The sequence below is a fragment of the Gallus gallus genome, chromosome 4 (assembly GCF_016699485.2).
Source record: "Gallus gallus isolate bGalGal1 chromosome 4, bGalGal1.mat.broiler.GRCg7b, whole genome shotgun sequence".
NCBI classification, from domain to species: Eukaryota; Metazoa; Chordata; class Aves; order Galliformes; family Phasianidae; genus Gallus; species Gallus gallus.
This window is the reverse complement of record NC_052535.1, coordinates 13,310,020-13,327,616: the sequence shown is the minus strand read 5'-3', so window position 1 is coordinate 13,327,616 and position 17,597 is coordinate 13,310,020. Positions and strand designations below refer to the sequence as shown.

Below are 17,597 nucleotides of genomic sequence, written 5' to 3'. Positions count from 1 at the left end.
AGGTAAATTGCCTAACAGGACAGCATGAGACAGTATTAAAAAATAACCGTTGAGGCAGCAGAAGGGAAGGGCTGCTCTGAAACTTTCATTTAGATATATGTAAATCAGGAGTGAGAAAAAATTAAACTAATAGATTCCAGATGGGGTCTTTGTTAATTTTAGATTATTCTCTTAACCTGAAAATACCTAAACAGGGCCAGTGAGTTTCAAATATCATCTTTATACAGGACCTGCAAAGGAAGGTATCTTCCAAACATTAATAATCTTTTTCTATGCTTCCATCTACAATTTCTATTTAATATAAGAATAACAGCAATGTTAATTATGGTCTTTCTCAGATTTTCTGAAAGCCTCAGGAACACACACAGTTAAAAGGACTAAGAAGGTCTCTTGCATCTTTAACATGCAAATCTTTTATCCAAACTGTTTAAACTTGAATTGACCCAGGTTTAAAACCAATCAAAGCAAATTAATTCAAGCTTAGGCACCAATTCCTGTCTCAATAAACTGTTCTTGAATTGATTACAGTACTAAAGCAATTCTACCAGATCAGTTCAAAAGTGAGTCTGGGCTTTATGCAGATGAAAAACATCCTATGGGTGTTTCTGTATATGATAAAGAATTAAACACTCAAAGTATCTCACTCTGCATTTTACTTCTTTCTTGCATACAGAGGGCAAAATCTAAGTTGTCAGAGCAGTGGAAGAGAAGAGGATGCTATTTATCCCAAGTTTAGATAGATTCTGTTCTAGCTATCTAAACACAAGTTTCATCCTCAGAGACCTTTGAATGTGAATCAAACAAGTAAAAGCTTAAAAGTCCAGCGGTGCACAGCTGGGTGCTGTGATTCAAGCTGCAATTCTCTGACAAGCATGGGGACAAAATTTGTCAGCAGTTCATCCCTTCTCCTCCAAGATCTGCTGAAAAGCCAGTTGTCACTGAGCTTTGCTCTCAGGTAGGTACTGAGATTGCCTTGGTTACTGTTGCGGAACGATCCCCTGTAATGACTTCACACCCCTCCCATTGTATGGTTAGAGCCATGCAGATACAGCACCACACCATTTCTCATCCCTGACCCTCACCATCTCAGGCGGTTTCACACACACACACACGGAAACACCAACCACTGGCTGAGTTGCCTGGAGCACAGCAGTACTGGAAAGAAAAGAAATCAATACCTTCCCAAGCCTCTGGGCTTCATTAATTGTTTCTAGTGTTTATAGACCAGATCAGACTCCTCCACAGCTACCACCTATTATTCTGAGCTGGCTGTTACATGGTACAAATTTGGTAGGGTTTTTTGTGCTTTTTTTTTTTTTTTTTTTTTTTTTGGTACTATTAGTTGTGTAATAAATCAGCTTTGGGTCAGACAAGGCACAGGATCCTGTTGAGAGAATCCCAGGGGTTTCTGGGAGCCTCTGTAAAGGAATTCAAGAAGTGAGATAAAAATATGCAGAGACACGCAGTCAGACACATTTTTATCCTTATCCCTTCTGAACTGTAGGCAGTGTTATGCTGTCAGACAGCCGAGGGTGTCCTAGAGCAAACAGAGGTGTGGAAGGGGAGCTTTAAGAGTGCAAGAGAGCTCTCTTGGATTGATGAGAGGTGTGCAAATACGGTGATCTTTGAACTGGTGACATTTCAGCTGTCCTAATAGATACCAACCTGAAAATCAGCAAGTGGCTGTAGGGATACCTGCATACTTGGCTTAAATTCACTTACTTTAATGGAACTGGAAGCGTCAAAGCCCCCCTCAATACAGATGAACCTCACAAGAGGTTTCAGTGTCAAGCAGTGAGAGGGAGAAGAGAGCGTCTGTCTAGACTGCAGTAGTATGTGCCATAGTAACTTATGATGGCCCTAAGCTACCATAAATGTGTTTCAGCACTGCCATTAAGAGACTTTTAATTAACTAGCCTAGAGACAACGGGAATAAGAAGAACTTCCACTACATCAGGCATTGCACTCAACCGTAACAATTACACTTTGTTCTCTGTGATAGCTAGACACGAGTGAGGCCCAGACAAGCACATGGAATACATTCAGATTAATACACGGGAATATCCGAATAAAATCACCTTCTTGAAAGGAGGCACTGACACTTAATCAGAGGACTGAAGAACTGCTTTTCTGTCTACTTCAAAAACTCTAGTTAAGTGGATATACTTCAAAACTGTGCAAAGTAGAGACTCTCACCTGGGGATTCTGAAGGAAGGTCTCTATGTTATCAAAGCATCCACCACAGCGATTTAGCAGGGGCTCTGAATTCTCTGTCCAAGCCCCATGCATCATTTTCGTCTCCCAGGTCTTGTGAATACTGAAGTAGGAGGTATTCACAATCCGGCAGACGTCCACATCAGTGAAATTCTTACACCAGTCCTCAAATGTCATCCTATTCCACAGGACACCAGGAAAATCATGGTTTATTTAAAAGTAAACAGTGCTATTCACCCAAAGAGCCACAAACACACATGACATCTTTCAGTAATTTAGCTTTCCAGAGAACAGATTCACCAGAAACCTCTCCATGTGAAAACACAAAGCCACAATGACACTATCTTAGAATTTCACTTAAACTATCAACTCAAAATGATCTATCACCAGCCAAAATGACAGGTTGTATCTACCAGGCTGGATTTGATAATTGCCATTTTTGCAAAGAGAAAGGAGATCACCGGCAACCAAAGAACTGTCCACTCTTCAAGAACACTATTACAGCACTCGTTCACAGACAGATGTAACAAGATTCAAACCTAAATGTTCTGGACATAGTTTTTTATAGCATCTCAATACCATAACCTCCATCTGCCATGCTAACAGGCTAGATTTCAGGACAGTTAGAAAATATTTGCTCCTTCTCTGTAATAGAGAACAGGTTGGTATCTTTCAACTACCATAGTGTATTGGCCCATTAATGCTCCAGGACCAAATCCTACAGGTGGCTTCTGTTTGTCAGTTCTGACAAAGTAAAACAGAAGATTTTCCATACTGAGCCCTGCTAGTACACTTGATGCAGTACTGACGATCCACTGAAGAAGCTGCTGGACTGCTTTGTTGGATCCAAGTTTTAAGCAGGATGGAAGTGATTTGAGTTCTACAGATTCCATAGAAAATGGACACTTCCTGTCCTTGTGCTGGAAAAAACTGACAAACAAAAATTCATTTGCTGCAATTGTATTTACTGGCACCTGGTCCTGGTTGACCTAGAAATCCTACAAATATACACAGTAGTCACTGAATAAAACTGACAGTGTGTTCAATATTTGGTGTTCTGTCATGTAAACCAGTACATGCGTTATCTTGGATTATAAGTGACTGTCATAAATGTAGATAATATATTTCAAAGGTGTTTGAAGCTTGTGTTTACTGAGAACTACTTATTCTGTTCTACTAGTTTTTAATCTGTGTTGTTTTTTTTTCCTTTCTGTTTTCTCTGTCATATTTTGGGAGTTTAAATGAAACAGACCTTGCGCTAACTGGATAATCTATTATTCATACTGGAAAGTTGTTTCTGAAGTGGTTGAATTGCAGAGATAATTGTGATTACTCAATGTAGCCATTATTTCCAACCCCTCCACATGACTCCCACTCACCAGAATTCTCCATCATTCTCAACAGTGAGTCCCAGACTTTTACGCTCTGCATTGCTGACTTTCTTCCACTCTTCAGAACTATTAAGAAAGAAAGAAAAGAAAGAGATTTACTAAATGAAATTAAATGTTCTTACCTGGAAAAACAATTAAAATTCTCTCATGGTCCCTCTTTATAAAAATAACATTTGAATATAACATGGTAGATTATATTCAAGAAAAGGATACATGGCTTACAGAAGGAGTTTAAAATCATTAACTTATCTGAAAGATACTAGAAATAAAAGAGGTGAATAGTAAATTGGCACAACTAGAGCAGAACTTCATTGATTTCCTTTGTTACACTCTACCTTAGGACAGTTAAAGACCTATTTTTGAAGGTCATATGAGATTGACTCAATTTCTTAAAGGATGTTCAAAGAAACGTGGATTTCCCAGTCAGGAGCATATTGAACACTTCCTAAAGCAGAGTATTATCTTTGTCTTTCAATTTCCTTAAGAGTTAGAAGGGCTCCAGAGATTTCCCAGAGAGCCTTTGAGAAGAAACTGTTGCAGTGTAAGCCTAGCTTCCAGTTCCCAGAGTAATACTACACTGCACTGCCTGGTTTAACATGCATTTATATGTCCTACATTGACCCCAGAGGGACATGCCTCTCTACATGGGAGCCGAGGATTCTACATGTAAGCATTGTGATGCTTAGATCAGGTAACGTGACAGAATACAACACGAGCCCCTTCCCTTATGTGTTAACAGAAAAAAATGGAGCCACAATTCCTCATCCCCTTTCCATATGTATTTGGAAGATAAAGTTGAAGCTGAAGGAAAGAGGTTGCTAGTCATAAGAGACATTTTCTTAACCAATTTGGAAATTCTCAATTCTCCGTGAGGCTAAAAAACAACAGACCAACATCAGAGTCCTCTGGAATGAGTAGCAGCTCAGACAAGACCTAGCAGAGAACCACAAGGGCTTAAGTTAAAAAAGACATACTCTTTTCATACAAACATAGAATTGCTCAGGTTAGAAAAGACCTTCAAGATCATCAAGTCCAACCACAACCTAACTATACTATGCTAACTCTAACAACCCTCCACTAAACCATGTCCCTGAGCACCACATCCAAATGGTTTTAAACACATCCAGTGATGGTGACTCAACCACCTCCCTGGGGAGCCTATTCCAGAGCTTAACAACCCCTTCCGTAAAGAAACTTTTCCTGATATCCAACCTAAATCTCCCCTGGTGCCGTTTCCCCTCATCCTGTCACCTATCACCAGTTGAGAAGAGACCAACCCCACTCACTGCAATCACCTTTCAGGTATTTGAAGAGAGCAATAAGGTCTCCCCTCAGCCTTCTCTTTCCCCAGACTAAACAGCTCCAGTTCCTTCAGTTGTTTCTCATACTGCATATTCTCCAGGCCCTTCACCAGCCTTGCTGCCCTTCTTTGGACCTGCTCCAGCACCTCCATGTCCTTTCTGTACTGAGGTGCCCAAAATTGAACACAGTACTCAAGATGAGGCCTCACCAATGCTGAGTACAGGGGCAGGATTACTTCCCTAGTCCTGCTCACTGCACCATTCTTGATAAAAGCCAGGATGCGATTGGCCTTCTTGGCCACCTGGGCACACTGCTGGCTCATATTCAGCTAACTGTCCATCAGTACACCAAGGTCCCTTTCCATCAGGCAGCTTTCCAGCCACACCTCCCCAAGCCTGTAGGGTTGCCTGGGGTTGTTGTGACCAAAATGCAGGACCTGACACTTGGCCCTATTTAAACTCATACAGTTTATACACTATACTTGGCCCCTCAATCTTTCCGGTCCTTTATGAAGATGGGCATCACATTTGCCTGTCTCCAGTCCACAAGGACATCGCTGGTTCGCCAGGACTGTCAAAGGATGATATAGACTGGCTTGGCAACCACATCCACCAACTCCCTCAGCACTCTAGGGTGTCATTCATCTGGCCCCGTGGACTTGTGAGTGTCCATCTTTCAAAGCAGGTCCGAAACCATCTCATCGTGAATCATGCAGGGCTTATTCTGTTCTCCATCCCTATCTTCCAGTGCAAGGGGCTGCGTATCTAGGGAGCAACCAGTCTTACTATTAAAGACTGAGGCAAAGACAGCATTAAGCATCTCAGCCTTATCCTGATCCATGGTCACTGTGTTCCCCTCTGCATCCAACAAGGGATGGAGATTCTCCCTAGCCCTCCTCTTACTGCTGATGTATTTATAGAAATATTTATTGTGTCTTTCACCTTAGTGGCCAAGTTCAGTTCTAGCTGGCTTTTGGCCTTTCTAATTTTCTCCCTGCACAGCTTCACTATGTATTTGTAATCCTCATAAGTTGTTTGCCCCCTCTTCCAAAGACCATAAACTTTCCTTTTGTTCCTGAGTTCCAGCCAAAGGTCTCTGTTCAGCCAGACTGGTCTCCTTTTCCCTGTCAGCTTGTCTTATGTGACTTGAGGATGGTCAGCTCCTGCACCTTTAAAATAAGTTCCTTAAAGTATTCCCAGCCTTTCTGGGTCCCCATGCCCTTCAGAACTACCTCCCAAGGGACCCTCTCAACCATGGTCCAAAAGAGACCAAAGTCTGCCCTCCATAAGTCCAAGGCAGTAGTTCTGCTGACTCCCCTCTGTGCTTCACCAAGAATCAAAAAAATCTATCATTTTGTCATCACTTTACCCCAGATGGCCTCCAACCTTTACATTTCCCACAAGACCTTCTCTGTTAACAAACTGCATTATTTTTTTTAGCATTCTGCCAGCTTAGTATTTCATCTGAACCAAATTCTCATTTAAAAGTAATAATTTTTGCTAGCTGAAGCACGGAAGATAAGAAGTTACTATACTGTTAAGAGCATTGTATTATTGAATACTAACAGTGGCTGGTAAGCACAGTGTTGAACTGTAACATTCTAATTAAATATTTTTCATGACTTAATTGCCAGCAATGGGATACACCTTCTCCAGCAATCATTGCCAACTCTGTAGGGGTGCCTGCTAAGCTGATGGCCCATATAAAAACTCAACATAAAATAGCTCAAGAAACTATGCACATGGTAATTTTACAGCATTTTTTACCAGCTGCTTAAATTTGTTAAGAATGAAAGATTCGTATCATCCCCAGCAGCTAGCAATAACAGATGAGAAACTGAGTCACAAACAAACTCAATGGTGAAGCTGAGAACAAACCTCGTATTCTTGACTCATCACCTTAATTGTAGGCTATATTTCTACTCAAGATCCAGTGGGCCAGAAGAACAGTGTATACAAAGGTCCAGAAATTTATAACCTCCTGGTTGCTCCTGGGTGTGCTCACAGAATGGGAAGAGATGACAGAACATTTCAGATCTCATTGGGTACTGCAGGCTGTCATTATGTCTTTATGTTTAATAATGTGTCCAGCTTCTGGTGGCCCTAAACACAATTTTGTTCCTTTAATACTGGATTGTCAGTACTTACTTGTCACTCCAGGCACCATTCCACTCTCTATTTCCCCAGGGATTCCTCAGCCTGACCATGAAGAGCTTTTCTGCCTTAAAAGAGAATGTCAGCCTTTCTCCAAGGTGCACCTTCCGAATTGCAGTCACTGAGTAGGCATGACCAGTGACGAGACCCGTCTTTGCCTCCACCTCATTGGCTCTTCCAGAGGAAGACTTCAGCACCAAAAATGACAAAAGAGAGAACTCCTGTCATTGAGGACATCTGACATCTACACATTCAAGGGGCAGGACAGGGAAGGCTAATTTTCTTTAACAGAGCTGCAGGCTTTCTTAGAAACTGGGTTTGCTTTTCATAGACTTCAACAAAAAGCCTGGTTACCGGCAGTGACCACGCAGTAGACTGTCCTGCTGGATGACCTACGCTCAATGAAATGCAGATCTAAGCATACATAACATTTGCCAAGTTACCAAAAAAGAACACAACTTTATTTACCGCATCCATAACAAAATCTTTTAAGTACACCTAAAAGCCAGAAAAACAGTATCAAATACAGATGCTGGAGTTGGTGTGAATGACTGGCCCTTTACAAAGTCAGTGCAGTGTTGTTTTTGAGCAGCACATAGACTGGGCAGGAGAGTGGGAAAAGTAAAGCCGTGGCAGTGCTATAATGTTGCTGCTGAGCCAGAAACAACCAAAACGGTTATGCCTCTGGATTAATCATATGCTATCTGATGCCAGCATGAGCAGCTTTGCAATGAACCATATCCAGAATCTGTCTCACTTGTACTGGGCCATAATCCATATGCTTTAAGACACTCACTCACTTGGACAGCAAGAGAGGCACATTTGACCCAGTGCAGATCACATGTGTAATTTGCAATAGTCTAATTAAGAGCTCAGTGATCGATCAAGCAAGACTTTGCTCTGGTATAGCGAGATGGACTTACTAGAATTATGAAATGCACTGTATTATTTCCAATATTTTTACTCATTTCAAAATTTCTCTGGTTTAAACAGGCCAGTCTTTCTCCTCAGGCAAGTGTTGCACTGATACTAAAGTGTTCAGTCCCAAAGAGAAGAAATCAGAAAACAAACAAACAAACAAACAAAAAAAAGGCAAAAGAGAAATTTCTATCAAATCAGAAAAGACAGGTGCTCTTGCAAGTGTGAGACTCTCTGCCAGACCTCTTCGCCTTTCACCGTCAACAGCTTTTAAAGAATCAGCACATGTGTTACATCAAGACTGGCAGACATTTCCAAAGGGTTTGGGCTTCCTCCAGTGTAACACTTTCACTTGCATTTTTCACAACTAAAAGCAAAGAAGACTCCTTCACAGCACAGGAGTCTGTACATTCTCTGCTGTTTTTATTATCCTCCAGGCCTTTCTCAACTGCTGGGCTGTCTTTCTTCTGGGACTATTTATTTATTTATGTAGCTGAGATATTTAAACATCTGTTATTCAAACTTCCAAACAGTGAAGATCAGAGCTATTTTTTGTAATACGAGGAAAAGGATGATGTGTTTAAGTTAGCAAGGAAGCCACTCAAGGATTAAATATTCTATATCTAGCAAGCTTCATTGTGTGTATAATGTATCTATCAAAAAGTGATACATGTAGATGAGTCAAGCCAAACCAATAGGAACCGCCCCTGCATAATCATGCTTAGAGACATCTGCATTTAATTTGACAGGCAGAAATATAATGCCAGGAAGACATGAAGGGATTACAACTGCCTAATTAATTGATTTCTAAAATACAACTAGCTAGATTTTGTCTACCCCTTCACCAGATCCATGTTAGGAAACTGAACTGACTCAGCATTTGAGACCAATGAATTCTTTCATAAACACAGTTAATAACAATCACAATGATAAGTCTGGTCTGCCAGCCTGGTCCAAGCAAACCAAATTTGTATTTTTAAATACAAATTCTGACCTCGTGACAAAGGTAAAACAAACACCAAGGACATAGAAGAATTTGTTTCTGAGCTGTTGTCTTACACAGCTGGGAGACATGGTTCAGGACTCCTATCCTAGCTGCGTTCTCAGGTTCAAGTTAACTTCCCACAAGGGACCAGGTGTTCCTCTTTGGTAGCATAGCACTGGTTCAGGGCAGTGCGTGGCCAGGCATAGCTAGACATAGAAGATTCTCGGGCATCTCCAAACACAGCTGACTTCCTGCTATTCTAGATAACTGCACAACAACCATGACATTTATACAAGTTTCAGAATGAATCAGCACTCGAGGGTCCGTTTAGCACTCACACTACAGACGGACATTGGAAATGGAATACAAGCTTTGCTGTAAAGATGGGGAAATTCAAGCAGATCTCAGCCTTTCAGCCCAACTCCAACTAGCAAGATAACTGCATCTTCACAACCAGAGTCAAGACTCAGCAACTTAGTGCCGAGAAAACAGTTTTCTGTAAATGAATTTCCCTAAGCAGTAAAGAAATGGAATGCTGCCAATTGGTCTGTAAATTAGGGCATTCTAGGTGCATCAACCTTGGGTCCATATACAACTGTGACCATTCACAAAGAACAACATATCAGATCCAGAGTAAAGCAGCCAACAGCATAAATAGCTTTGTGATTTTGTGATTGCATTTGGTGACTCCTGGAATTGTACTTGGCTGAGAGCACTGGCAACTTGATAGCTTTTTCCAAACAAAGCTTTTCCAAAGCATACAAATGAAGGTCACACTGAATATACTTTAATCTAGTACTAACATTTTTCCAGGTAAGAAAGTTCACTCAAACTCCAAAAATCCAGCTCTCCATACATACCGCAATGAAACAGCTGATCAGCCCGCCTCTTTTATGCACCTTCAGCAAGTCTTCAAACAGCTTCATCTGCTCTGAAATAGTCTCGCTGTATTTACCCTGTACCAAATCAATAGATTCTGCCACTGCTCCAGTGAAATCCACTATTGCATCTGCAGCACTGCCTCCATCCAGGGCTTCATAAGATCCAGCCAACCTTGAGGTAACACAGAACGTTTTAATTCATTTTATTCTGTGCTTTTAGAAGTACTCTAATTTTGTTTCAATTTATATAATGTATTTGTAGTTCACCAGGAAAAACAAAACTAAGCAAAACTGCAGACTGCAGATAAACCCTTGCTAAGAAAGGAGTGGAAAGGTCCTTAAGGCTTTGGGCTGCTAAAGTAAAGTGCATTGAAATTTTCAACCTCTTAGGTTCTCTACTGGGAGCAAACCTAAAATCCTTGAAAGTATGATAAAGCTGAGAGAAAATAAGCAGCTAGGTAGAAGGGACAGCACTGAGGTCTAAAAGGACAATGAACTGGCTCATACTTTGCATAAGCTTTCTCCAATAATGCGCTCCAGAATTCATTTTCCACGTTGGAATGGCAGTAGATCAGTGTCCCATCAATTGTTGGCAGCAGATCATCAATAACCACTTCCGTCCATATTCCAAAGCACCAAAAACGGAAACGGAAAATCCCAGCATATTTCTCCGGTGTTTTAGGGTCCCATTCTTGTTCTTGAAAGTCTGGAATCACCTAAGAAACAATGTAAGGGAAAGTTCACTAAATGCATTATGTTAAGATTTATTCAGAGAGCTGAGTGCCCTGGAGCACACACTGTGCCAGTATTCAGTTTCATCAGCAGCTGACCTTAAATAGATGAAGCAGTGAAAAAGATGGTGAATTCTGCACAAAGATAGCCTATCTTAAAGACACTGTTAGAAAAGTAATACTTGAATAGATCCGCAGAGAATGACCATTGCTTTGCTGCATCTTTTCTTTGGTGCTCAATTAACTGTGCAGTAGGGAGGTCTCATAACTGAAAAAATGAACTTTTAATGAAAGGGAGGATTTGAATCCATCAACATTCACCATTTATCCAAGTCATATTAGCTTCTTCGTGCAGCAAGCACACTGGTCACCTACCTGCTGCCACAGCTTCTTCCTCAGTGCCAAACAGGAGCATGCAGCCACAAACCAGCAGTTCCCCAAGCTGCCTTGGTGCAAGTCATGAGAGCTGATTCCATTCACAAACAGATAGGGGTCTTGACAGAGATCCTAACAACACAAATCAGAGATTACTGGGGATGATCACAGCATCCTTCGGACAGCTATCCCTCTCCACACTTGTTCAACACATTCGCATATGCTGTTCTCCCTGTCAAAACACCAAGTTTCTGTAACAGGAAACTCAAAAGCATTCTGACACAGAGTATATCTACAAGTCAGGGTATAGAGGATTATTAAACTTTTTATGTGTAGACTATATAGCCTTATCTAAAGATCAGAATTCAGCTGGTTGTTTTTTGGCTTTTTTTTTTTTTTTTTGGCCAGAATTCCTATTTCTGCTCTCAGTTGCAATGATCCCTAAGGACTAGCACACATTCAGTGTTTGGTAGAACTATTTGACATTAGGGCAAGCTGATGAGCAGCTGAAAATAAGTGAAAGGAGAAGAAGGAAGCATTACAGACAAAGTAAAAATAAACATCAAGAGAAGTAGCAGGAAACGATGCTACTGACACCAGAAAAGCTTATTTTCTGTCATTGCCAGTCCCTTGGCTGTCATCCTGGCAACTGTCCTCCACAGACAGCATGAGCTGCTGCAGTGATGCCTCCACCCAGCACTGAAGAATGTAGGAAATACATCTTTGAAACGTGCCTCACAGTCTATGGGTCTCCTTTCTCTCATTGATTTGGCTCTTATTTGAACCACTTTGCCTCCTCTCCCATTGCTTTCCTGTCTCCATTTCTATTTACGTGCTGATTCTCACCAAAGCATAGCTGACTCCTGCTGTAATGTCTCTCTGCTCCTCCCTAGCTTTCCCCTTCCTGTGTCTTTCTCAAGGGGATCAATGATGGCCTGCAGACCAAGGCACCAGAAGGAACACTTCTAAGTATCATCAAACAGGAACGCCACAAGGGTGCATTTTGCAGTAATACTGTCTTGATTACTCTTGGTAGAACGGGTTCTTCTCAACTGATACACATAAGGCCTCACAGTTTCAGACTGGGCCAAGTAAAACTTCAAAAAACAGCCAATCTTAGCATCTCATAATTGATACAGAGCCAACTCTAAGATTGCTCATGATGCTCTCCATCTGAATCACTGCTTTTCCCGACCACTTAAGAAGATGGAAGAGCAGTAAGAAATTCTGTTCTTTCACAGCATAAGAATAACCCCAAATTTCAACACTGTTGGAAGGAAATTATCTCATACTTAGGCATTAGAAATGCAGAAAAAACAACTCCATCTCACCTCAATATTGCAGAAGACTCCACATTTACTGCAGTCTCTCAAGTTCGTTACTAGCAGTAGAATGAGGAGCTGTGCTCCTCACCTGTTGGGGTCCTTTGATAATTACAGATGATAATCCCAAAATACAAGGCACATCAAAACTTCTCAGCCTTCCCTTTGATGGGACTGTGACAAAATAATGGCATCTGAACTTATTTTTTGAGAACAAAAGGAACGTCAGTGCTGAACTGAAAGCCTGAAGAGGTTTATCAGGTGGCAGTCTGTGGTGGCTCACTGTACGCAGTGCATGGAGCTGATGCTGTTTTCTCTAAGAATATGTGGCTGTGGTTTTTTGCTTTTTTTTTTTGCCTTTTTTTTTTTTTTTTTTTTTTGCACAAGGCATTTCTTATTAAATAACAGTTGGTAAAATTTTTAAAGGCCTCTTGGGAAACAAATGGCTGATCATTATATGGCCCTGTTGTTCTGTCAGCAGTTCTTAAAAGTAGTTTCAATTAGAGACAGTTTCATAGCTCATTAACAAATCTTGCTAAAAATTTGAATAACAAAATTGTGAGTATGATGAAATCTGACCATGTACAATACACTCATCTACAGAAAGGACAGGTGTGTTCACCTGCCTTAGTGCTGATATGGAATGGTAATTTCAGCTGATGCAAAGAAACAGAGCTTCTGACTGCAGAGGTTGACGTCGGATGATCAGTTGGCCTTGACTTCATAGTAGGAGTAAAAATTCCAAATTAATTGTGGGTAGAGTCAAGTTTTATATCCAATTCATATTTATGTCTGGTAGTGATGATTTCTAGTTTGTTTTTCCTTTCAAAATGTTATTTTATTATCATAATAAGCAAGGGATAAATTGATCCCTCCAGGATTAAAATTGTTCAAACTTTGCTTTCACTATAGGAAGCCAACGCTTTCATCAGTTTTGCAAGAAATTAAGCACCACCATGTATTACAAATATCTTATCTTATTTGGTTTTCTTTGCCAAAAATAACTACATTAAACTATCTCTTTCTCTAATTGAAATATGCCTCATATCCTACATAGTCCTCAGATTAAAAACAGAGAGCAGTAAGTGTTGAATGCCAGACATATGGGTGAGATTAACATGTGCAGACCACTGCAGACCAAAGTAAACAAGGAACAGCAGAACTTAGAGACAGCACCTCACCATTTCCACCACAGTCCCTACATTCTACAGGATCCTGCTTGATAAACACATGATTATTGAACTGCATAGGAGATCTGGACATCTGAGACTAACACTTGAAAGAAAATGACATTTGCCTCAGCTTCTCCTGGCATTAATCATATATGTTACAACAGCTTCTGTGATAGCTGTCACTGTGTGGCTTAGGTGAGATGCACAGTAATAGTCAGCTGCCAGCTGAATGCCTCCACCATTTATGCAACATTGCACATTCTAAAGAGTACTTCTGAGACAGAATTAGCTATCTAAGCCACAATTCCCTCAACACAGTAAGAAATATGGTACTTAACTATATTGTTCTCCACTCCTTGTGAGGATCTTAAAGCACTTTTGGTTGCTCTAAGCAACCAGACTTTCATCTATATGCAAAAAAAAAAAAAAAATTATTCATGCCAATTCCAATTTTTGTTGTACCATGTGAGGTCCAACTATCCAAAATCTAGCACTACACAATCTATATCAGTGGTGAAATGTGGTAGCCAAGCCCAGGTATAATACTCCAAACAAGGCCTTGCAGTACTCGTAGCTCTTGCTTACTAAAGACGGGGTGCCATTTTTCGGTCTTCTTCACCTCAGTTTCACATATTTGGGTTGTATTCAGACTCTGATCCAACCTCTGATCTTTTTCCATGAACTTGCTGCCTAGGTCATTCCTTCTCCCTAACCTAGCCATGAAGTTACTTAACACCAAAGCATTGTACTTGCTTGTGTTACTGAAGTGATGCTGAATTTCATTCTTTCACACTATTTTACCAAGACATCAAGATAAGTTTATGTTCCAAACCTTGTTGAAAGGCTTTTGAGTCTAGCCCAGTCTGTCCTACAGCAGTCCAGTGCCTGGCTTACTAGTCCCTTATTCAAACAGTAATGAACATACTGAGTAGTACCAGAACAAGTGAAATCTATGCTGAACTCTATTGATACTGCACCATCTTGAGAGCGCTCCAAGTGACTTATTTCATCAGCTTTGCATTCACGTTACGGGAAGACTGAATTAGCTCCAATTTTCATACTTTTGTAGGACATACAAAAGCCAAACTACATCAGATTTACTGCTTCTTTCTTAGTCACAAGACCAGTCCCATCCCATGCTAAAAAGAAGTCAAGCTGGTATCAAGTGTATCTGAAACAATACCCTTTTTACAATACAGCATATACTATGAGACTTATGCATCTCTTGGTATATACAGCGTTTACTATGAGACAGTGCCTGACATCTGCTTGGGAATGATAAGTTGAGGTCTGGAATTCCACAAAGACACAAAAATGTTTGGGCTGTAGTACAAGCATGAAAGATGGCAACTTTGCTGTAATATATCTTTCTTACGAAATTTCAAAACAATGTCAGCTGTGGGAGACAACGGACTCCCATTTCACTGCATCTATGAAATGGTTTGAAGTGCAGAAGAAAACTGAATAACTTCATGCATTAAATTCATTTTGCTGTGGCTACTTTGAATCTTCCCTTTATCTGGATTCCTGAAAAGTTACCCTTAGCTCTGATGAAGCATCCGTTGGCATAAATCCATGAACTTACTAAATAAGCCATACTGGTTATAAAAAGGGAGAAAGACATTCAAAGGGTTAATTAATTCACTGTGTATCTTCACAGACAATAACTGAACTTGCACTGTAAAGCATTATGAAAAATCTCCTATGGATGAGAAAAGGGAAGGATCATTTTTTAATGGATTAGGGTCTGTCAATTGTCTCAGACAAAAAAAAATTCAGTGAAAGGGAAGAAAAAAAGCAGTAACAGTGTTTGCAGATAGGATTTTCAAAGGATTCAGTAGCATTTAGAGCTAACTTTCTTCAGGACCATTTAAAAAATTCAGTCCTAACATCATAAAAATAATCCAACATTGCTTATACAGAGACAGGATCTTTCCTTGATGCTAACACACTGATCTGCTTGAGCCTAGTAGACCATTGCCTCCATTTTTTTTTTTAAAGCAGTTTGATTTATGTCAGAAATGATAATCTTTCTCATTTTCTTTTCTCCTGTCCTCATATCATACTGAACCAGCTCTTGCAAAGAGTGAGTTTGGTGTAGGAAAGTAAAGGAAAAGAAGTGTGAAGGGTAATTCTTCCAGAATATGGAGGTACAAATTCAGCTTGTCTACTTCTAACTATGAACCAGCCACACCTAAAGGAGGATAGCAAAGAGAACATTTATTTTGAAGTTGCATATCTTTAGAGGTAGAAGAGATTGTCTATCTCATAATAAATCCCAGATGTGCTGGGAAGTTTATAGAAATCCTTTGCCAAGGCAATAGCAGTTAGCCCTGGAAAGAAAAATAATTAAGTTCAACTGTGCAACATATTTCAACATACACAAAAAGCCTTTTGCAACCTTGTTTTGCCTGAGAAGACTGTTTAGGGAATGAAAAAAGAGAATACTTGAGTTACAGTCATGCTCTGTGGTACAGCTCTACCCTCTTAGAGAACAGCTCTCAGAGAAACTTCCTTCAAAAGAAAAAAGATCAGGTATGACCTCAACTGAAGTAGCTATTACAATCCGCCCCGTTACAGCTTGTAAATCTACAAAATGTAGATTTAGTCCTTCAGTTTCTGTCTGTACAGCCTGAGCTCATGCTGTATAACTCTTCCGTCAGCTTCAGTCTCATCCTCCAGCAACATCTATTCCTGAGAGCAAGATAACGCCAATACAGCTTAAAAAGAGAAATTCACCCATACACAGGCAAGGGGAAGAGTATACCAGTTTGCTCCAGCCACATGTAAAATATGTTATTTGGGGATTGGGAAATAGTTCTTCTCCCCACTCTCTCTTCAATAAATCTTGTTATAAAACTAAATGCATTACAAACATTTTTATAGCATTCTTCTTTTCCATGTTCAATCTGGGGCTAGTTGTGACTAATGCTCAGTAAAGGCCATAAGTTTCAGCCTTGCCCAGTCTACAGGACACATGTATTTAGGGAAGATCGGAATCAATGTTTGTGAAGACAAAAAACAAATGCTGGGCAACATGGTGTGTATTTTGGCTGCCACCAGATTTCACCTGACCCTTGGAACACTGGAGCTGCTCTCCTCCAGAATGCTGACAGTTGCTGGAACGGGTATGACTGACGTGCCGTAGGACTGACCTTCTCCTGAACCTCAGCAACAAAGTGTTTACCGAAGGTCTGAGAGCTCTCTGCCATTTCATTGCAGAATTATCTCAACATGTGATGAAGGACTGTCTGGTCTCCACACATCCTCCTACAAGTATATTAGTGTATTTCTTGCTGCACCATCTTACTCTGTGATGCTTTAGACTACCATGATACAGAACTGCAGTACATTCATACTACTTAGCTTTAGAGTAAAACCACTTATGTTTGAGGATAACCTTTTTTCTCATTGAACTTACAAGACAACAGTCTTACTCCCTGCCTTTTTCTCTTAGCACCTTGTTCCTTCTCTACATTAAATACTACAACCAGTATTATTTTTTGCTCATGAACAGTAATCAGAGAATCCATTCTTAGGACCAAGTTCACTTCAGGGAACAGTCACATCCTCTCAGCCAGGTGTCTAAACTCTGCTGTAACCAAAACAGAAGTTCTTTCCAAGGAAAATTACAGTCATTGCCTTATCAGCTCTGACAGTGTGAAGACTGGAGAGAGATCTCTCTATTGACAATATAAAAGAAAGGTAAATGGTTCAGAAAAGACACACATCTTTTAATCTGTTGCTACAGAAAATGCTGACCCACTGTCTTCGATGAGGATTTCACTGAATAACCGCAGTAATACACACTAAAAAGCAGTCCCAGCTAGCTATAAGAAAAGCATCCAAAGAAGTATCATAGGTCAAAATCCAGAATACAACCATTGTATTGGTTATATGCCATATATATATATTATTATATATATTAAATATATAAAAATGTATTATATTAAATATTATATATATATATATATATAAAATAAAACTTGTGATTTTAGATTAAAATCCCCGAAAGATTATTGTTGGTATAGTGAACTTGGACACTGAGCAGACATTCATTACTGAGATCACTTCAGGTTGATTAATGTTGCCATCTATTCTGAAATACCTTACTTCCTCCATGTTTCACTCATCAACAACTACATTTTCCGTG

General features: G+C 40.1%; 1 protein-coding gene across 3 annotated transcripts in view; it reads right to left on the bottom strand.

Annotated features, from left to right (window-relative positions):
• Positions 1-17,597, bottom strand: part of CAPN6 (calpain 6) — a 58,286-nt gene that overhangs the window by 14,929 nt on the left and 25,760 nt on the right. For all 3 annotated transcript variants that reach the window (XM_420313.8, XM_015278596.4, XM_025150254.3), the window contains 6 exons: positions 10,951-11,082; positions 10,352-10,560; positions 9,824-10,016; positions 7,055-7,248; positions 3,594-3,671; positions 2,197-2,392 (listed from right to left, as the gene is read on the bottom strand). In XM_420313.8, the coding sequence (XP_420313.3) occupies positions 2,197-2,392; positions 3,594-3,671; positions 7,055-7,248; positions 9,824-10,016; positions 10,352-10,560; positions 10,951-11,082 (1,002 nt within the window). The remainder of the gene's footprint in view (positions 1-2,196; positions 2,393-3,593; positions 3,672-7,054; positions 7,249-9,823; positions 10,017-10,351; positions 10,561-10,950; positions 11,083-17,597) is intronic.